General features: G+C 35.5%; 1 protein-coding gene and 1 long non-coding RNA gene across 2 annotated transcripts; both read right to left on the reverse strand.

The window, feature by feature from the left end:
* Positions 1–355: 355 nt before the first annotated feature.
* On the reverse strand, positions 356–2,412 carry LOC125583574 (putative nuclease HARBI1). Its single transcript, XM_048750739.1, has one exon. It carries the CDS (start codon positions 1,669–1,671, stop codon positions 385–387), a length of 1,287 nt encoding a protein of 428 aa, XP_048606696.1. The 5' UTR covers positions 1,672–2,412; the 3' UTR covers positions 356–384.
* Positions 2,413–19,341: 16,929 nt separating this feature from the next.
* On the reverse strand, positions 19,342–20,522 carry LOC106424870. The gene is made up of 2 exons (XR_001284965.3): positions 19,765–20,522; positions 19,342–19,680 (listed from the first exon to the last, which is right to left on the reverse strand). It is a non-coding gene; the product is annotated as an uncharacterized LOC106424870 (long non-coding RNA).
* Positions 20,523–21,122: the final 600 nt, after the last annotated feature.

Genomic DNA, 21,122 nt, shown 5'->3' on the forward strand with positions numbered 1-21,122 from the left:
GAGTCTATGCTTTTCTTCTTTTTTTATTAATTTTTTTAAAATTTTGCCTTAAGAGGCGTCATTAACCCCTGCGTTAATGATGGTCTTAGAGCATCATTAACCCCAAGAGCCAATTTTGGGGTCTTAATGATTTTTTAGTAATTAATGAAAGTTAAGAGTTTATACTTAAGAGACACGTTTTTTTGTAACTTTAATGGTAAGTTCTTAATTTGGGGTTCTTAAAAAAAAATGATTAAACTTAATTATTTTTAAGATTAATTATAATTATTAAATAAAACATATTAAAATAAAATATTTTAAACATTAATTTAATACAAAACATTAAAACAAAATAAGTAAAAATCACGATAATAATTTGAAAGATACATCCGAGCTCAGTTGTCTTCATAAATGTCCGAATTTAGTCCACATATGTTCAACCAAATCAGCTTTTAGTTGTTCATGCATTGGGTTATCACGAATTCTAGTTCGAGCATCCATCATATTGGCGATATTTGTAGGCATTTCCCTATCAAAATCGAGATCGACATGTGAACTTCCGGTGCCTTCTTCTTGTTGGAACTCTTTAAGATTATATTGAGTGTATCCATCTCGTTCGTCTTCTACTATCATGTTATGGAGTATGATACATGCTCTCATAATCTTCCCAATTTTGACTTTATCCCAAAAAAGTGCCGGATTTTTAACGATGGCAAAGCGAGCTTGCAAGACTCCAAAAGCCCGCTCGACATCTTTTCGGACAGCTTCTTGTTGTTTAGCAAATAAAGCTGATTTTGGGTCTTGTGGTAGTGAAATTGATTGGATAAAAGTAGCCCATTTCGGATAAATACCGTCGGTGAGATAGTAAGCCATGTGATACTCTCTTTCATTGACATAGAAGGTGACTTGCGGAGCTTGACCATTGATTATGTCATCAAAAACAGGTGAACGATCAAGAACATTGATATCATTTAAGGTACCTGGAGGTCCAAAAAACGCATGCCATATCCATAGATCATACGAAGCAACCGCCTCCAAAACGATTGTTGGTTTTCCCGAGCCACGTGAATATTGCCCTTTCCAAGCGGTGGGACAATTCTTCCACTCCCAATGCATACAATCGATGCTTCCTACCATCCCGGGAAATCCACGAGCCTCACCAACATCAAGTAAACGTTGAAGATCAGTCGGTGTTGGTCTTCTTAGGTACTCCTCGCCGAATAAATATATTATGCCTTCCACAAAATGTTCCACACATGACCGAGTAGTAGTTTCACCGAGTCGGAGGTATTCGTCAACAGCATCAGCCGCAGTACCATATGCCAAGACACGAATGGATGCTGTACACTTCTGGAGTGGAGAGAGACTATTCCTTCCAAGTGCATCTTGCGTTTGTTGAAAGAATTCAACCTCATTGGAGAATCGATCAACAATATGCATGAACAATCGCTTGTTCATTCTAAATCGTCGTCGGAAGAAATTTTCAGGATATGTTGGCGTTTCACTGAAATAGTCATTCCATAAACGTATGTGCCCTTCTTCACGATGTCTTTCGATATAAGCCCGTTTTTTTCTTTGTTTCCTACCTTCTTCTTGATGACGCATGGATAAAGTCTCAAAGGCTTGATTAAAATATTGATTAAAGTAATCATCAAGTGAATCTTCAAAATTATTTTCTGAAGAAGATGCCATGTTTGTGATTTGGTTTGATCTTGGTTTGGTAAGAACAGAGAATGTGATTTGGGTTTGGTAAGAATACGGGAAGAGGGAATATAAGTGTTGATATGAAGCTTGGTTTACACGGGAATAGGGAATGTGATTTGGTTTGGTAACAAAGCTTGGTTGTTTCGTTTGGTAATTAGAGAGAAAGAGAGAACAAAGCTTGGTTGGTTAGTTTTGTTGTGATATGTGAACGAGAGAGTGAGAGATGCTTGAAGGCTTTATACTACTTGAAATTGATTTTAATACAAAGACAGTCACGGGAACTAGAAAGAGAGCAAAGACAAAATACAAAAGTCCTTACAAGTCCATGTGACATAAGAAACAAAGACATGTGAAACAAAGACAATGCAAAAAGAAAGACAATGCAGAGACATGTGAAACAAAGACAATGCAGACACAAAGACAAAGACAATGCAGACACGGTCACGGACTCAGTACAACAAAGCTGATCCATGTGAGAGAAAGACGGTCACGGACTCAGCCTCTTCTCTTCCTCTTACCATCACCCGTAGAGGATTGTCCTTCTTCTAGCTTGATTCCCGCCTTCAACACCTTGAACCTCTCCTCTGTCAGCCTCTTCTCTTCCTCATGCATCATTTGCACCATCCTTCTGAACTCAGGTGCAATGTCATCTTCTTCTTCCTCCACCCTAATCAAGTACCCCATACTTCTCCTGTATTCATCGCTTGATAACTCCACGATATCGTCTTCTTCTTCATCTGATATCTCCACCACTTCTGCTTCAGTTGGTGGGATATCCTCAACATCATCGTCTGTATCTTCTCGTGGGAGAGATGGTATGATGCCTCCTGCTGAGAGGCCACAAATAATTGGTTTTCTTGCCTCCATTTCTGTATGTGTGTCACTTGTTCCCCTGAAAAGCCAAAAAACAGAAACAGATGAGAAAAGACAATACATATAAATAACACATCAATCTAGATAACACATCAACTTATATAAGACAATACATATATATAACACATCAATTTCACAGCAACATTGATAGCATTGACTAGAAATATCTTACATAAAAACACTCGAGGTTAAAGGATTACATTAACATTTCACTAATCAGTTTATTCTTAAGAGCCACTTCTAATTCAGTAAGTGGCTCTGTTCTCGCAAGCAAACTGTCAAGCAGTTTGGACTTGTTAACCTTATCCTTCATATTCAGTAACTGGGTCTGTTCTTGCAAGTCCTTCTGCTTGAGCTCCCACATTTGCTGAAACCCTTGCAGAATCTTCTCTTCTTCTCCCACTGCCCTTTTACCCTTGTTGGCTTTTGCTGCCTTAACGCCAATAGGCCTAGCTGTTGGAGAAGCCTCTCCATTGACACTCGGCATAGATGTTGATGACTGAAAAGATTGTTGTTCCCCCACCCTCTTTCTTTTTGCACCAGAACTTTGTTGACTACTTCCATAAGTCCCACACCATTTTTGATCATTCCTAAGCTCCCGCCAGGCATGCTCCAATGTGAACTTAACCGTGTAGTCGTTGAAAAAAATTTCATGTGCAGCCTTCAAAACATCATCTTCATTCTGGCCACTGCTCTTCTGTTTGGATGCAGCGTCATATGACCCCACAAACTTGCAGACACCTTCATTTATCTTTCCCCACCTTTGCTTACAGTGGCTTGGCTCTCTCTTAGTGAAACCAACCACCTTCGGACTTGCATTATAATAAGAGGCAATCCTCTTCCAAAATGTTCCTGCCTTTTGCTCATTCCCAACTACTGGATCCTTGGAGGTGTTAAGCCATGAACTGATGAGGACCAGATCTTCAGCTGTTGACCACTTACACCTTTGCTTACGCTCCTCACCAGTTTGTGCACGTGAAGAATATCCTCCAACGGCTGGACTAGGTAACTGAGATGGGTTTTCATTGGCTGGACTAGGTGAAAAACTCAGTAACTGAGATGGGTTTTCATTGGCTGGACTAGGAGAAAAACTCAGTAACTGAGATGGGTTTTCATTATTAGGTAACTGACTGGTTAGTAAGTCTAAAAAGCTAGAAGATTGCCTTTGAGAATCCATAGGGAGGAGAATGATGAAGAACGATGAAGGAGATGATAAGAAAGTGAAGGAGGAATTTATGTTTATAGATTGCAGAGAAGGAAGAGAAGAAATGAAGTTTCAGATGCATTGATGACAACCAACAAACAAGTTCACATTTATCTACTACATTCACTTCTAGCTAGATGGCAGAGAAAAAACGAGTTGACATTTACCTACAAACTACACTTCTATTAATCACATAACCATTTTCTATCTAGCCATCAATTTTGTTTATCACACAACCATTTTCTAACTCAAACCAACACATTTATTACACTCGATTCAATTCAAACCGGAACTTAAAGCAATTAGTTTCCACAACCAAAAAACAGAGTAACACTAACCTTAATTTTGCTCTGAACCTTTGGTCGATGAACCTTGATCCTGCTATATGTAAACAGAAAGACAGAAACAAAAAGTATTTCATACAAAGAAGCCAAACAACTAACAAATCAAGCGTAATCAATCTATTATAATGCAATCTATTACATAGCATTAACCATTCCTGATCCATCTGTCTTAAAACAGTTTGTTCTTAATTGAAACAAACTTATTCAAACAAAATGTTCTTCATCCATCAATCTTAAAACGAAACATACCGAATCAAAAACATCAGAAACAACAATTAAAATCTTCGAATCAACAGAGCATGCAGATTCTAAATCATTCACATGCAAAATCCATAGAAGAACTGCTTAACCTTTCAATTTGAGATGAGCCACCGAGTGAAATATTGGAGGAAAAGACCCACCGAGAGACAAAACCAACAAACTACAAAGAAAAACAACCGATCAGACCAAGAAAATGCTTAATCTAAGACATGCAAAACCAATAACAGAACAACCGCTTACCTTTCGATTTGAGGAGAGGAACCGAGAGAGAGCTCTGACGCCTCGAGGAGAACCAGCGAGAGAGAGGTCGCCGACGGGAGCCACTGAACGAGACGTCGCCGAGACAGCGCCGACGAGAGCCACCGAAGGAGAACCGAATCGCCTTTCGCAGAGAGAGATTTTGAGAGAGCTTTCGAGAGAGAGAGAGAGAGAGAGAGAGAGAGAGAGAGAGAGAGAGAGAGAGAGAGAGAGAGAGAGAGAGAGAGAGAGAGAGAGAGAGGGAGAGAACGCGTTCGTAACCGAAGAAAGAGCGTCTCTACGCTTGACGCGTGTCAACGAAGAGGCGGGCCTTCTACGCCTTACGGAAGAGGCGAGTCTATGCTTTTCTTCTTTTTTTTATTAATTTTTTTAAAATTTTGCCTTATGAGGAGTCATTAACCCCTGCGTTAATGATGGTCTTAGTTTATTTAGTTAAGGGTTAAAAATGAAGTATAATAATGGCCTTGTTTGAAACAAAACAATAATAAATAAAAAATACTCTAAAAATAACCGTTTCTCTCTCCCAAGCGACACAAAAGGCGAAAACAAACAACAGTTTATCTACAACAATCCCTGGCCGGCGTCGGCTCCGGCGTCGGTTCGTACTCTTGTTATATTATTGTTTATATGTTTCTTAAGCTTTTAGTTCAAATAAATTCATTGTCGTTGCGTAGTTTAATCAAGCGACGTGATCTATTGTCACACCATCTCTCCTCTTCCTGGTGCCGTCGCGTAATGTCTTCGTCATGGGCAAACAGTTTTCTGTTTCTCCACTGGTTCGTTGGGCAGTTAGGAGGTTTGGATCAGAGCTTTGACGAGTCTTTTTTCTCCCTCATAGGTGAGTCTATTATCTCCATTATTGTTGAGTGCAATCTCCCAACAATCAAACCATGGTGGTTTTGTATTGTCCGTGTATTTCCATGGCTTGTTAGACATGGTGGTCTTTTCCATCCAGAAATTCTTTGGAAGGATTACTAGTTCTATGGAACAAAAAAAGGAATCTTAAACCACCGTGGCCATGGAGAAGATTGTGTACGTCATGTTATTTTAACATTCTGACATGGACGATGGTGACTCCATTAATTCAGAGAGATGTGTTTAATCTCTATTTGACAACAAGAGGAAATACGACATGTTTATGTGAAGACATGGAGTGGGAGACGATGGAGTTAAGTGCTTATCATTGTCAGTTTGAGGGATTATTTATGATATGGATAGATACTACAACAAATCATGTTATCTCCTGGAGCGGGAGTGTATGGAATGGGCAGCGATGTAACAGATGGATCGCACCCACTGATCTGTTAAGTGATAAAAGGCGTTGGATCACAATAAATGATAGCCGAACACAAGATCATATAAGACCGAGAACAAAAATAGATAAAGTTAGCGAATCAGTCTATCATGCACAAGAGTTAGGAAGCATCGTGTTATTACTTTTCTATTATCATGTTTTACTTAAAAATGTATTTGTTGTATGTTTGGATTCATGTACTCTCTTAATCCTCTTTTGATAATAATAAAGATAAGATGTTATAAAAAAAAAATAATAATGGCCTTGTTTATTAACAAGTTGATATCGCCTTTAATTTAGTTGGGCCTCAATGTTAGTACAAAAGCCCATTTAAGTTCACCTTTTTTTTTCCAACTTTTCGTTTTATAAACGAACCCCGACAGGGTCCAATTACAAACAGTTCAAGATTTTAATAGATACATTCAGCCCAACTTGAACCTAAAATTAAAGATAAACATTAATCGCAAGTGTAACACGTATACAACACGTGTTCTATTCCTAGGCTCCACCGTCTCCTGAATCGAAGAGCGAGAAACGTCGCCAAAACTCTAGCCGGCCGATCACATTCACCATCTCCGACTCCCTTGAAACTCCTTGTTCGCTTCAATCTCCTTCAATTGCCACCCGTTCATCAAAGACATCTTGATGTGCCCCGGTTCGTGGATCAGTCCATTGGAGCCAACCAGCATGGAGATCAGGACGTTCTGAACAATTTGACCGACGTTCGTTCATCTGACCGTACCGATCAGACTGACTGAGCCGTCCCGCGTGCGTCCCGATTGGAGCTTCGGCTGGAACCACGTCCAGACGACCGAACCGACCGAACCACAGCCCGTCTTCCCCGACCAACTCGATACTCTAAGACCCACGGTCGAGCCAGACTTAGCTTGGGTCGTGAAGAAACCGAAGACATACATGCATTCTTATCCGGCGGACCATCCGGACAGTCCCGCAAGCGTCCTTATCTTTACCCAGTGCATCCATTTGGTTCGAATGAACCTGGATAATAGCCGAAGGGTTTCCATGACCAGAACGTGAACCAAACTGCATGGAAAACTGAGTCTTTGACTCATTAATAATATTCTAGCCAATGTTTATATTTTCTATGGCTTGTTTTCCCACAATTCACATTAATTCTCTTTGACTACAAGTATTATAAATATGAAATCTCTTCCATGAATAAAATCAGTCTAAGTTTGAGTTTATTTTTGTTTTCTTCTTTTCTCTGAGTGAGAGAGAGAGTTCTTTAGCTAGTTCATTGGTGTGAACCGGCTTGTTGATTTGGTGGTCAACTAATTCATCTTTGTGTGTTGTTTGGTGGTTAGCCAACACATTCATTCTTTCTTGGGTGGTTAGCCTTAGATCGTGGGTATATCAAGAGTCATTTCGCATCTCTTGACGATCCTTTCAATCCATCTCAGTTTCAGAAGTGTCATTGCCTTCTCGGATCATATCCAACACCCAGCTAAAGTGATCCTACCCGATTTAGGGCGTTTCACATCTTCTCCAACCATTAGAGTTAATCTCCAACGAAGACCTTCAAAAAAAAACCGAGACAGGACGTTGTTGGAACGCTAGCCTGAACGGCAGCTCCGACTCTTCTATTTCTGCTTCGAATCTCCCTAGTATCTTCTGACCCTCTAGTCTTGATCTTTATGGATACTTCGTTTTATATGCGAAAATTGATTCCAAATCCGAATCAAGAGTAGAGATTTTCTAGTGAAAAGATTGTCAATCCTTTGGAACAGATGGATTGAAGATGAAATCAGTAGGAGAAGAGCTAAACACACACACACACACACAAAATCGGACAAAGCTGAATTAAGATCGGCAACCAGAACTTTTAATCGGACAGAGCCGAATCAAAATCCGCAACCGGAACTTTAATCGGACAAGGCCGAAGAACCATATCGCCAACGCGAATTTACTAATTTCAACCACAAAACTGATAAACAAAAAAGGTGAAGAACACAAAGAAGAATGGATCAGCTTTGGGTTGAAAGTACAACAAAAATCGCCATCGCGAAAAGAAATCCGATTACACGGAAGAGAAACCGATCATATATCGATATATATTACACCAAAAAAAAGAAAACCCCGATCCCCTGTGAAAGATAAGGATCCGTGAACAGGGCTGATCGAGAGAGAAATCTCTCTCTAAAGGTAGAGATAGAACTCTAGTTTTTTTATTTCATTTAAGTTCACCTAAATACTAAGTTTACAAGCCTATACAAATCATGTAGATGAATCGGTTTATTCAATTTCAGATTTCTTTACATAAATGTTCAGTTAGGCCTGGCATTTTACCCGGACCCGAGCCCGAACCGAAACCGACCCGAAACTACAGGTTCGGGTCCTGCTCGGATCTAGACTGAAGTACTTATTTGGTATAATTATTTTGGACCCGATCATGGATATTTTTTTTTAAGTTTCGGGTTTTCGGGTATAGGTTCGGGGTTTGGGTAAAATTTTAGATTTTCACAAATATAATTCGGGTATTTGAATAAAATTCCGGGTATTTTTAGATCGTGGGGTCAGACTTCGGGTAAAAACTCTTGTATTTTGGGTTTTTGAATATTTTTTTGGGTTTTCGGTTATTTTATCGTGTTTTTGGGTATATTTCGGGCTTTCAGATCCAATTCGGGTATTCCGGGTTCTAAATATCCGAACGGATCCAAACCCAAAATAGACCTAAAATTTATGGTATTTTGCGGATATATAACTTATAGGTCCGAACTGATCCGGATCCGACAAGAACCGACCCGAATCCGAACCAAAAATTTTTAAGTACCTAGTTGGATCCTAATGTATAGGACCCGAAGGATCCGGATTCGACAGGAACCGATCCGAACCCGACAAGAAGATCCGAATGCCCAGACCTAAGTGTTATGTAGACAATTTTTCTGTCTGCAACAAAGTTGATCTAACCATCTACTATGTAGTCATGTCTATAAACGTGTCTTTTTCGTTTTTAACACAACTAGATCGTTTCTCCGTGCTACGCGCGGATAATATATTTAAATTTGTTGCATTTATCATTTTTATGTGTATGTGAATTTTTGTATATTAAACTATATGTAACTAATTTTTAAATTGATTATTTTTTATATTTTTAGTTTGAAGTAAGTATTTCTATTATATGTAACACAATTAACTAATAAAATATGAAGAATCAAGTCCAAGATTTTAGAGTTATGTAAAAAAATATATAATTATGTATAGAACATAAATTATCTTAGTTTAAAAGATCGGAATCTCATCTCGAATAAATTCACGAAAAGAAAAATTAATCCAATAACCTACTTAAAATATAGAACCTCCTTTTCAAAAAAAAAGGCATACTTAATAAAAAAATTTACGTGTAATAGTTGAAAACTGACAATTGAATATCGATCTAGAATATTATTTTAAAATATATAATGGTAAAATATTAATTGTAATAAACAAATTTTGAATTTTGTAATATTACATGAATTAGAAGTCTTTAAAATCTAAAATCTATTTTATTAACATAATATATTTTATATTCATTTATTATTTTGACGTTACAAAATATTGCTTTAGTTTTATTTGTATATTAATTTTTTAATAATTTAGTTTCTTTTTAAGTAATTTTAAAATTATCAAGAATATAATATATTTAAAATTATTTATTTATATATATTCAAATATGATGTCTCATTTTTATGTGTGTTTGCGTTGAGCATATTTAATTTGTAGTTTGTATATTTAATAACACTTTGTTGCGTGTCGTTATATGGTTTTAATAAATGTGTTGTCATTTCATTTTTATTACTACTAACATAATTTTTTAATGATCAATGATAATGTATTTTTAACGTTATGTATTATATTTTATCGTATATTTTCTAACTCTTCGTGCTGGATGCTGGCACTTTTTTTAGAATCATTTTAATTATATAGTAGGTTTAAAGATGTAAATAAAACTGTGTATGTTGTAAATTTAGACTTTTTAGTGTAACTGAGCACTATCAATTATGGAAATTATATTATGATTTTATTTTACTAAATTTTTCTTTCTGTGTATATTTTTTGTTTTATTTTGTATTTTTACAGTTTTATTGACTTATTCTTTAATTGCAGAGAATTGTTATTTCCAATTTTTGTTTCATATACCTTAAAAGTCTCCGGTTGATTTTTGTTTATTTTCTTTTTCCAATTACAATGTACATGTCTGCCGTTTCTTTTTTTTTTGATCAAACTACTAATATCATCAGATAGAATGGCTTAAACTCCAAGAATGGAGTGAGGATTTGTGCTAGAGAAAACTGATTTAACCACTAATATAGTGAGATATTATAATATTAGAAGGTATGAAAACTCTTCTCTGTTGTCCTACGCTGGACATAATTAAGTTGTTGTCAATTGATTCTATATTTGTGATAACTGGAAATACGTCTTTTCCTTACATCATCCTTAATTGGTTTACGGTTCGGTCATTTCTAATACACCGAGAGGAACATAATATTAGATGTTGATTATCTCCTTCCAATTATGAATGCACAGAATGAGAGAAATTCAAGGTCAGACCACTTTACGATTTTGTCCTCGTATCTATATAGAGTTAGTTTATAGATTACTCTATCTGTTTCAAAATGTAATCAGTTTTAATTAAAATCTGTAATATTTAAAAGTTATTACTTTAGAAAACTGTCATTTAATATATAAATTTAATCAATTACACAGTAATTTACATAATTTAATTGGCCACACAACATCCAATAAATATAAAGTTACATTGAAATATAAAAGCAATTTATATAGTGAAACAAAAAATACTTTTAAACCATTATATTATAAAACAAAGAAAATATTTAAATTATATAGAAACATTAGAATAGTAAGAATAAAAAAAACTGAAATCTCAACGTCGATCATTTACGTCGGTCATGCCTTAGACCATCTCCAATGTATTCCTCTATTTTTTTCTCTAATTTTTCTCTAAAATAGAGGAATTTCATAATATAGATGAATTTGTCTCCGATGTATTTTTCTATTTTCTCTCCTAAAAAAGAATATTCTTGATATATTCTTTTCTAAGTTTACAAATAATATTTTTTATTTGTGAAAGTTGAAAATCAGCCCAATTTATTTTAGTATTTTATAAAATTATGATATTATTTATACTAAATATTTCTTTACAAACTATTAAGTAAATAAAAAAATATAATTATATTTATATAAATAATATATTTCACTAAAAAACTATTTTCGGTTATAATTTTTTAAATAAAAATTTAAAACATCATTTTGTAAAAACAAATAGAGGAGGTGATAAGGCAAAAATATAGTTTATCATTGGCATTATTTTCGCCTACGTGGACACTCTATCTGAGGCTTATATCCTCCAGTTTTAATTAAAATCTGTAATATTTAAAAGTTATTACTTTAGAAAATTGTCAATTAATATATAAATTTAATCAATTACACATTAATTTACATAATATAATTTATCACACAATATCCAATAAGTATAAAATAACATTGAAATATAAAAACAATTTATATAGTGAAACAAACAATACTTTTAAATCATTATATTATAAAGCAAAGGGAATATTCAAATTATATTGAAACATTAGAATAGTAAGAATCAGAAAAGCTGAAATCTCAACGTCGATCATTTACGTCGGCCATGCTTTAGACCATCTCCAATGTATTCCTCTATTTTTTTCTCTAAAATAGAAAAAAATCATAATAGAGATGGATTTTCTCTGATGTATTTTTCTATTTTCTCTCCTGAAAAAGAATATTCAAATAATATTTTTTATTTGTGAAAGTTGAAAACCAACCCAATTTATTTTAGTATTTTATAAAATTATGATATTATTTACACTAAATATTTCTTTACAAACTATTATGTAAATAAAAAATATAATATATTTATATAAATAATATATTTCACTAAAAAAATATTTTCAGTTATAATTGTTTAAGTAAAAAGTAAAAGGATTTTTTTGTAAAAACAAATAGAGGAGGTGAAATGGCAAAAATATAGTTTCTCATTGGATGATTATTTTCGCCTACGTGGACATTCTATCTAAGGCTTATATTCTCCTTTTATTACTTTTTTTAATAATATATTTCACTAAAACAATATATTTTCGGTTATAATTGTTTAAGTTAAAAGTTAAAGGATCATTTTGTAAAAACAAATAGAGGAGGTGACATGGCAAAAATATAGTTTCTCATTGACCGATTATTTTCGTCTACATAAACACTCTATCTAAGGCTTATATCCTCTTTTTATTACTTGTTTGATAAACCCTCTGAATCATTAATAATATTTGAAATATTTCTGCTATACTAATTATAAAATAGCCGATTAATTATATTTAAATCATGTTAACTAATAACTATTATCCTTATTCGTAATCCCCTCTTCCTCTTTTTGTTTATTTTATTCTTCAGAAAAATCTTGAAATTCAGAAAAATCTTGGAATCTAAACTAATGAAGCGCATTACGCATGATAATCTTCTTTTTGTTTATTTTATTCCTCTTTTTGTCACAAGGTTAGTAATGTCTAATGTTCTTGTAACTTATGATAATCTTCAAGTATCATGTTTAATTGTAACTAATGTCTTCTCTTTTCTATGTTTGTAGGTAAATTTTGGGTACACTCTTCATTCAAGAAAAACTGCGAGAAAAGACATTAACAAGATGTATGTGGAAAAGAAAGATGCACTCAAGAAATGGTTCTTGAGAAGCAATCAAAGAGTGTCTTTGACAACAGATATTTGGGTCTCTCAAATAACCGGTAAACTTTATACTTTTGACATCTCTCAATTCTTTTATACATATTAGAAAGCTGATCATGGTTTTTTTTATTGAACAACGTATACAGGTGCGAGCTATATGGTCATCACAGTGCACTACATTGACCCTTTGTGGCAGTTAAAGAAGCTGATCATAGGGTTCAAACACATCACGGATCACAAAGGTCAGACTATTGCCAATGTCTTACTAGAGTGCTTGTCTGAATGGGGAATCATAAATGTTTTCTGCATAACTGTCGATAATGCTACTGCCAATAGTTCAGCTTTGAGGAAGTTTCAGAGTAGTTTTGTCCTTGGTTCAGATCAGGCTTTTGTGTTAGATGGGGAGTTTTTACACCTGAGATGTAGTGCCCATATAATTAATCTGATAGTTAAGGATGGAATGGCTGAAATAGATCACAATGTCGTTGCTATCCGCAATGCTGTCTCCTATGTTAGATCGCATGCTAACAGGTTGAGCTCTTTTGAGTTGAAAGTTGACTCTGGTAAGATCACAAGGGGGAGTCTACCGTTGGATGTCAAGACAAGGTGGAATTCTACCTACCTAATGTTGTCAACAGCTCTGAAGTTCAAGGTGGCTTTCAGTAAGATGGAAGTAGAAGACAAGCTGTACAATGATCATTTTAGCGAGTTGGAAAATGGAGAAAAAAGGGTAGGACCTCCTCAGCTAAGGGATTGGAATGCTATTGAGAAGCTGTGTCGATTTCTGGTCATCTTCTATAATTCGACACTGGTGGTCTCGGCCTCAACTTCACTCAATTCCTATAGGTGGTACGGTGAGATTGCAACCATTGCGACTAATCTGATAGGTCTCTCCACAAGCTCTGATTCTGAAATGAAGTCTAAAGCCACAGAGATGCTGAAGAAGTTTGAGAAGTATTGGAATGGCATGAAGAATATTAACATGATGTTAATTGTTGCCACTGTTTTCGACCCCAGCAATAAGTTGGAGCTTGCAAAGCTGTGTTTCGAAGAGTTGTATGGGCTGGATACAGTTGACTATAAGGAGATGTATGATTCCTTGATGTGTCTCTTGAGGAGCTTGTTCAAAGAGTACAGTTCACGACATGGACCCAGGGTTGATCCAAGTGACCAATCATCTCAGTCTGACCAATCTACTCAGCCGAGAGACCAAAGCATTGAAAGGATGGAGGTTGTGGATGACTTTGTGGGTTACAAGAGGATGGATGTTAGATACAAGCAGAAGCTAAACGAAATAGGGGTTAGAGAAAAGAAGGATGAGCTGGAAACATACCTTAAGGAGTCCGTGGAACAGCCTGACTTGATGATTGGAATGGAGTATGATGTACTCTCATGGTGGAGAAAGAACTCAGTTAAGTTTCCTATCTTGTCTGAGATTGCTCGAGATGTTCTAGCTATACAAGTCTCGTCAGTTGCTTCAGAGAGTGCCTTTAGTACATCCGGTCGGCTTCTAGAACCTCACAGGAGCTGTTTGACGCATTATATGGTGGAGGTTTTGATGTGCACAGAGCAGTGGATGAAGCAAGACATAAAAATGGAGTCAAGAGTGCTTACAAATCCTCAGATACTAGATGACCTTGAAGAAATGGACAAGCTTGAAAGAGGTAAATTCTTACACACCTCATCTTCTTTACTTATAACATGAATGTTTGGTTTTAGTAATTGATTTGAACTTTGTATGAAACAGAGTATGAAGAAAAAAAGAGTTCCAGTTGCAGAAGAAGAGTAGAAGACTAAGGCTTTGTGGTAGCTTAAGAAGATCATGGCAATCTTTTTTTATCTCGGTCTCAAGTTATCTTTTTTTTTTTTGCAATTTGAAGACTTGTTCTTGGTTTGAATGTTGGTTTTAAGTTTAGACACAAATTTTCTTGTCTTGTTGTGTCTAAAACTTGTGTTTCCGTTGTGTTTTGGTGTGTTTGAACTCAGATTGTTTCAATGGAATTTTCGGATGTTTGGTTAAGTTTGGTATATTTCGGTTTGTTTGGTTATTTTTGATTGACTATGGTTGTTAAAACCGAAACCACACCGGAACCGTAGTGTTATCGGTTGGTAGTGGATTTTGTTTACTTCAACCGCACCGATCCGAAACCGATTGATTCCAAACCGAAACCATTATTCATTATAGAAAATACCGATTGGTACTTGTGCTCTATGAACCGATAGTCCGAACAACCGATTCAACCGAACCGAAACCGAACGGTGGACCAAACGCCCAGGCCTATGAGAAACTGTAGTTATATGTCAATGATTTCGACTGGACCTCCATGCTGCTACTACTACCACTCTACTCCTTTAGTCATTGTTTCTATTTCAATATTCGTTATTATCCGTTTTCAACCATTATTTGGACTCTATGTTTACTACTTCTGGTTCTTTGTTCCTACACTTTGCGTAGATATAAAGTTATTGATAACAACGACATGCAATTTATTATTCCGTTACTGTACAACTTGAAATATTCTGAACTTTTGCGTGAAAGGGGAAACAAAAAAAAAACAATATTCGTCGCTCTACGTGTGATATTGTCCTAAAATACTATTTTGTTTTTGATTATCTATGTGACAATAAACTGGTCTTTAGACAAAACACACTAAACATATAGAGTGCAACAGGAATACTTATTTGTGGGATAAATTTATCTGGAATGCATCATTCCATTGAATTCCATGAAATATTTACCAGTTAGCATAAAAACCTTTTTAAACCAATTCCATACATTCCAATTTTGGAATGGAACAAAAGAACAAATCCTTTGTAAAATCTATTCCTTTTATTCCCTGCAAAAAATGTTCATGAATGAATGGGATGAGTGGAATTAACTACTTTCAGTTCTTATTCCATTTTGTCTGTTATTCCATTTTTAGTATTCCAAATTTTTTAATTCCTTTCATCCCATATATTCCATTTAATAACAACCAGTTACAGCTATAAAGTTATGTAATTTAAACTTATGTAAGAATCCATATACATGACAAGTGAAATAGTATTATATCAAACCACAATTGATGCCACAAAAGCAAAACATTTCAACCTTATAATATTCTATATTTTGGGAGATCACATATTTTCGTCTAAATTTTTCGATTGTGTAATCATAATTTAGTTTACCCACGTAGTTTTCTAACTTACCGATTGAATAATTTATACATTGTAGACACAATTATTTTTTTATTTTTATACAATTACCACTACAAAAAAAACACATGATTAACGAGGAAATTTAACGAGGAAAAACAATCCTCGTAAATTTACGTCGATTTTACGAGGAACTTACGTGGAAAACTAAAGTCATCGTTATTTCCTCGTAACGTAACGACAAAAGTGTTTCGTCGTAAAGTGGATGTAATTTGACGAGTATTTTACGAGGAAAAACTATTTCCTCATAAATACGACGTAAACTTTGCGTGTTATTTACGAAGAAATAGTTTACGTGTATTTAGCGAGGAAATTTTGAATTCACCAACTTTGTAGGTGTTACACGTTTTTTTTTGGCCACCTAATTAATTTTTGTCGTAAATTCATAGGATGTTTGAACATCATTTTAAACACACCAACAACAAAAAACGTGAAAGAAAAAAATGGCTGGCTCCAGGACTATTTACGAGTTACGGAAGTGGATGTATATGCATAGAGATGCTAACGAGAGAGTGACAAAAGAATATCTTGCGGGTCTGGAGACATTTATGCATCAAGCAGATTCAACACCGCTCGCCCAAGAAAGTGGTACAATGTTCTCTCCTTGTCGGAAATGCAACAATTCGAAACTGGCAAACCGAGAAAATGTTTGGAAACATTTAATAAATAGAGGTTTCACGCCAAATTACTATATCTGGTTTCAACATGGAGAAGGTTTTAATTATGATCAGAATGAAGCTAGTAGTAGTAATAGCAATTTTCAGGAAAAAGAACCGGTTGATCATCATTTGCATAATGAACATAGTTACCATCAGGAGGAGATGGTAGATTATGATAGGGTTCATGATATGGTAGCTGATGCGTTCATAGCTCATGATGAAGATGAAGAACCTAATATAGATGCAAAAAAGTTTTACGAAATGTTATACGCGGCGAATCAACAACTTTACAGTGGTTGTAGAGAAGGTCTCTCTAAATTGTCGTTAGCTGCTAGAATGATGAATATTAAAACTGATCACAATCTACCTGAAAGTTGCATGAACGAATGGGCGGACTTGTTTAAAGAGTATTTGCCGGAAGACAATGTGTCTGCTGATTCTTATTATGAGATTCAAAAACTGGTTTATAGTCTTGGGTTGCCTTCGGAGATGATAGATGTTTGCATCGACAACTGCATGATCTATTGGGGAGATGATGAGAAGCTAGAAGAATGTCGATTCTGCAAGAAGCCACGATTCAAGCCGCAAGGACGGGGACGTAATAGGGTACCGTACCAAAGGATGTGGTACCTACCAATTACAGACAGATTGAAAAGATTGTATCAATCAGAGCAGACTGCTGGAAAGATGAGATGGCATGCCGAGCATACTCAGACGGATGGTGAGATGACTCATCCATCAGATGCAAAAGCCTGGAAACATTTCAACAAAGTACATCCGGATTTCGCTAGCAATATCCGGAATGTGTATCTCGGACTATGCACAGATGGATTTAGTCCGTTCGGAATGTCAGGGAGACAATATTCATTGTGGCCAGTCTTTCTTACACCATACAACCTGCCACCGGAGATGTGCATGCAACGGGAGTTGCTATTCTTGACCATATTAATACCTGGTCCGAACCATCCAAAAAGGTCCCTGGATGTTTTCCTACAACCACTGATAAAAGAGTTGAAGGATTTGTGGTCAACAGGGGTGAGGACGTATGATTGTTCAACGAAGACGAATTTTACGATGCGAGCGATGCTTTTGTGGACCATAAGTGATTTTCCTGCCTATGGGATGTTGTCTGGATGGACTACACATGGGAGATTAGCTTGTCCATATTATAATGGAACGACAGATGCGTTTCAACTGAAGAATGGTAGGAAGACAAGTTGGTTTGATTGTCACCGTCGATTTCTTCCCATTGGCCATCCTTACCGAAGAAATAAGAATTTGTTTAGGCACAAAAGGGTTGTGAGAGACACTCCTCCACCATATCTAACTGGAGAACAAATTGAAGCGCAAATCGACTACTACAGAGCTAACGAAACAGTTCGTTGGGGTGGTAATTGACATGTCCCTCGTAATATGCCTGATTCTTACGGTGTTCATCACAACTGGCACAAGAAGAGTATATTTTGGGAGTTTCCATATTGGAAGGATCTTCTTCTGCGCCACAACCTCGATGTGATGCATATAGAGAAGAATTTCTTTGAGAACATCATGAATACAATATTGAATGTCCCAGGGAAGACAAAAGACAACATAAAATCGAGGTTGGACTTGCCGGATATTTGCTCAAGAAGCGAGTTACATATTAAAAGCAATGGACAAGTTCCCGTTCCGATATTCAGATTATCTTCTGAAAAAAAATCGGTGTTGTTCAACTGGGTGGCATCAGAAGTGAAGTTCCCTGATGGGTATGTTTCGAATCTCTCTAGATGTGTTGAAAAGGGTCAAAAGTTCTCCGGGATGAAGAGTCATGATTGTCATGTCTTTATGCAACGACTACTGCCCTTTGCATTTGCGGAGCTACTTCTTACAAACGTACATGAAGCACTTGCAGGTACGTAGTGTATTATATCACAATAATTTACAAAATAATATATGATTAACAATGTGTTTAATTTTTTTTTGGAATATAAAAGGCATTGGAGCATTTTTCAGGGATCTGAGCACACACTCTTAAAGAAGAAGTTGTGAAACAGCTTCAAGAGAACATTCTCATCTTATTGTGCAACTTGGAGAAGATATTTCCTCCCGGATTTTTTGACGTCATGGAGCATCTAGCTGTCCACCTCCCATATGAGGCATTGCTTCGTGGACCTGTACATTACGGATGGATGTATCAGTATGAGCGAGCCATGAAATATTTGAAGGGAAAAGCAAAGAACCTCGCCAAAGTTGAAGGTTCTATAATTGCTGGAAGTTTGACGGAAGAAGTTTCTCACTTCACATCGTACTACTTTGCGTCAAAAGTACGTACCCGGAGAAGAGCTCCAAGAAGATATGATGATGGTGGTGTTGCGCCAACATATGCAGTTGCTGGTGTTCCAGACATCTTTAGCCAGATTGGGCGACTCGGTGGGCAGTCTAAAGAGGTTTGGTGGTCGAGTGAACATGACGCTCATAGTGCACACACCTATATTCTACTCAATTGCGAAGATCCATTGATGCGTTATTTTGAAAGCACTACAAGAAATATGTATATTCTTAGCGCGGGAAATATGCTATAGTAGATGTTTTATAGCGAATTCGTAAATGCTATGTCATCGGCAGTCATCGTAGGTACCCCTTCTACGATAGCATTTTTTTTACGCTACGAAATGTGCGAATACGATAGCAATACATCGATGATATTATTAGCTTAACTATGACATTTGATTTATGCTATGATGTACTTATAATGACATTGATATGATGCTATAATAAGAAATAAAATAATTAGAATTAATTTAATTATTTAATTGAAATTAATTAATTAAAATTAAATAATTAGAAATTAAATCGAAAATTAATTAAAAATTAAAATTGAAATTTAATTTATTAATTAAAACCAATTTACAAATAATATCAATTTTACAAGACTAAACCAAAATTGAAAAAATTAAGTAAACCAGAACACATTAAACCGAAAACTAACATTAAACCAAAAACCTAATTAACCAAAACCTAAACCTAAGCGCCACCTTTCTCAAGCTCCGTGTGCCTCTTCGTCGCATTCCAAGCATTCTCAGCCGCTGCCTTCCTCAAGCATCACCGCATTTGCTACGTCTTCGTGTCTGGTTCGTCACTACCACAGGCGTGTCTCCGATGTGTCATCCTTCACCTCTTACTCGCTACCCTTTTGTCATTATTCCAGATCTGCAAACGAAAGTAATAGATTTTATTAGAAAATATAACATGAAAAGACTTGAACACGAAAGAAGGGAAGATGAAGAGACGGACCAAGGAGGAGGAAGCGGAGGTTATGGTGATATTGGCGGCGGATGAGGTGATGTGATGGTGGATGAGACAGATTAACAATACGGTGGTTGAGGCATAATAATGGCGGAGGAGGTGATGGTAATGGTGGTGTGTGTTTGTAGAAGGAGGATTGATAAGATGGATAAAGGATAAGTTTACTTTTTTTTGTCACTGAGGAGAAGTTTTTTTTTTTTTTTGTAACAGAGGAGAAGTTTACTAATGAGAAAAAGTTAGGAGAAAGAAACGTGAGAGCTTGAGATTTGAGCCCTTCGATCAAAATTATCAATGGCGAGAAATAGCTATCCTTGTCACCAAGGACTAGCCAATCACAACATTTCTCTTTTTCTTATTATTGTATTAAGTGATGAACGGTGAGATTTTCACGACGAGTGATCCTTGCCACACCAATTGCACCAATCACAAACAACCACTCTCTTTTTAGTTTTTTTTTGTTGGCTTACTATCGTTTTGGTTGTATTTACCCTTTTAGTTCATTAATCACTAGGGTCGATCCGCGCTACGCGCGGGATTTGATAGACCGGGTTTAAAAAATATATAATTTTGTGCAAATTTTTTTTGGGAAATTTTCATGTTTACCACTTTGTTGGTACTATTATCTATGTTTACCACTAATAAAAAGATATTTTCAAAATATCTTATTCATTAAAAGACAAAAGATTCTTATACCATTTTCTCTCTATATATAATAAATAGTTATTTAAATGAATTATTTTTCTTAATGTTTTCGAATTACGCTTTTTCAAATTCGAATTTTTTTATAATTTTTTTTTTGAATTGTTTTTCAAAATTTCTTTTTGAAAATTGAAAATTCTTTTGAAACTATTTTTATATAATTTTAAATATTTATTTATTTATTTATTTATTAGAATCCTAAATTTTACATTCTAAAAACTCTATCCTACCCCTCAACTCTAAACCCTAAGTCTAAATTAATTAACCCTAATGAATGTTTTTTCCCTCTTTAAAAACGATGGGAAAAGCGGTTAATATAAACATGAACAGTGGTTTAATGAATGTAGTATTTTGGCAATTTCGCAGTTTCCTCTTATGTTAAGTTGTGTGTGAGTATGATTATGTTGCATATAACAAATTTCAACTATAAAACTAAAAGTAATTGAATTCTTAGTATTTTTGCTGCTTTAATCCTGAATTGTAAGCTTTTATAATTTTTCAGTTTTATAATACTATAAAATACATAAATCAATCGGATTCGATCAAAAGAAAATGAGATCGAGTTTTCTAATACCATTTTCTGCGAGTGTTTATAAAATACTGAAGAATGAGGTTTTAATTTAGAGGAACCATGTGTCAAAGTTATT

Source organism: Brassica napus, chromosome C3, assembly GCF_020379485.1.
Source record: "Brassica napus cultivar Da-Ae chromosome C3, Da-Ae, whole genome shotgun sequence".
Taxonomy (NCBI): Eukaryota; Viridiplantae; Streptophyta; class Magnoliopsida; order Brassicales; family Brassicaceae; genus Brassica; species Brassica napus.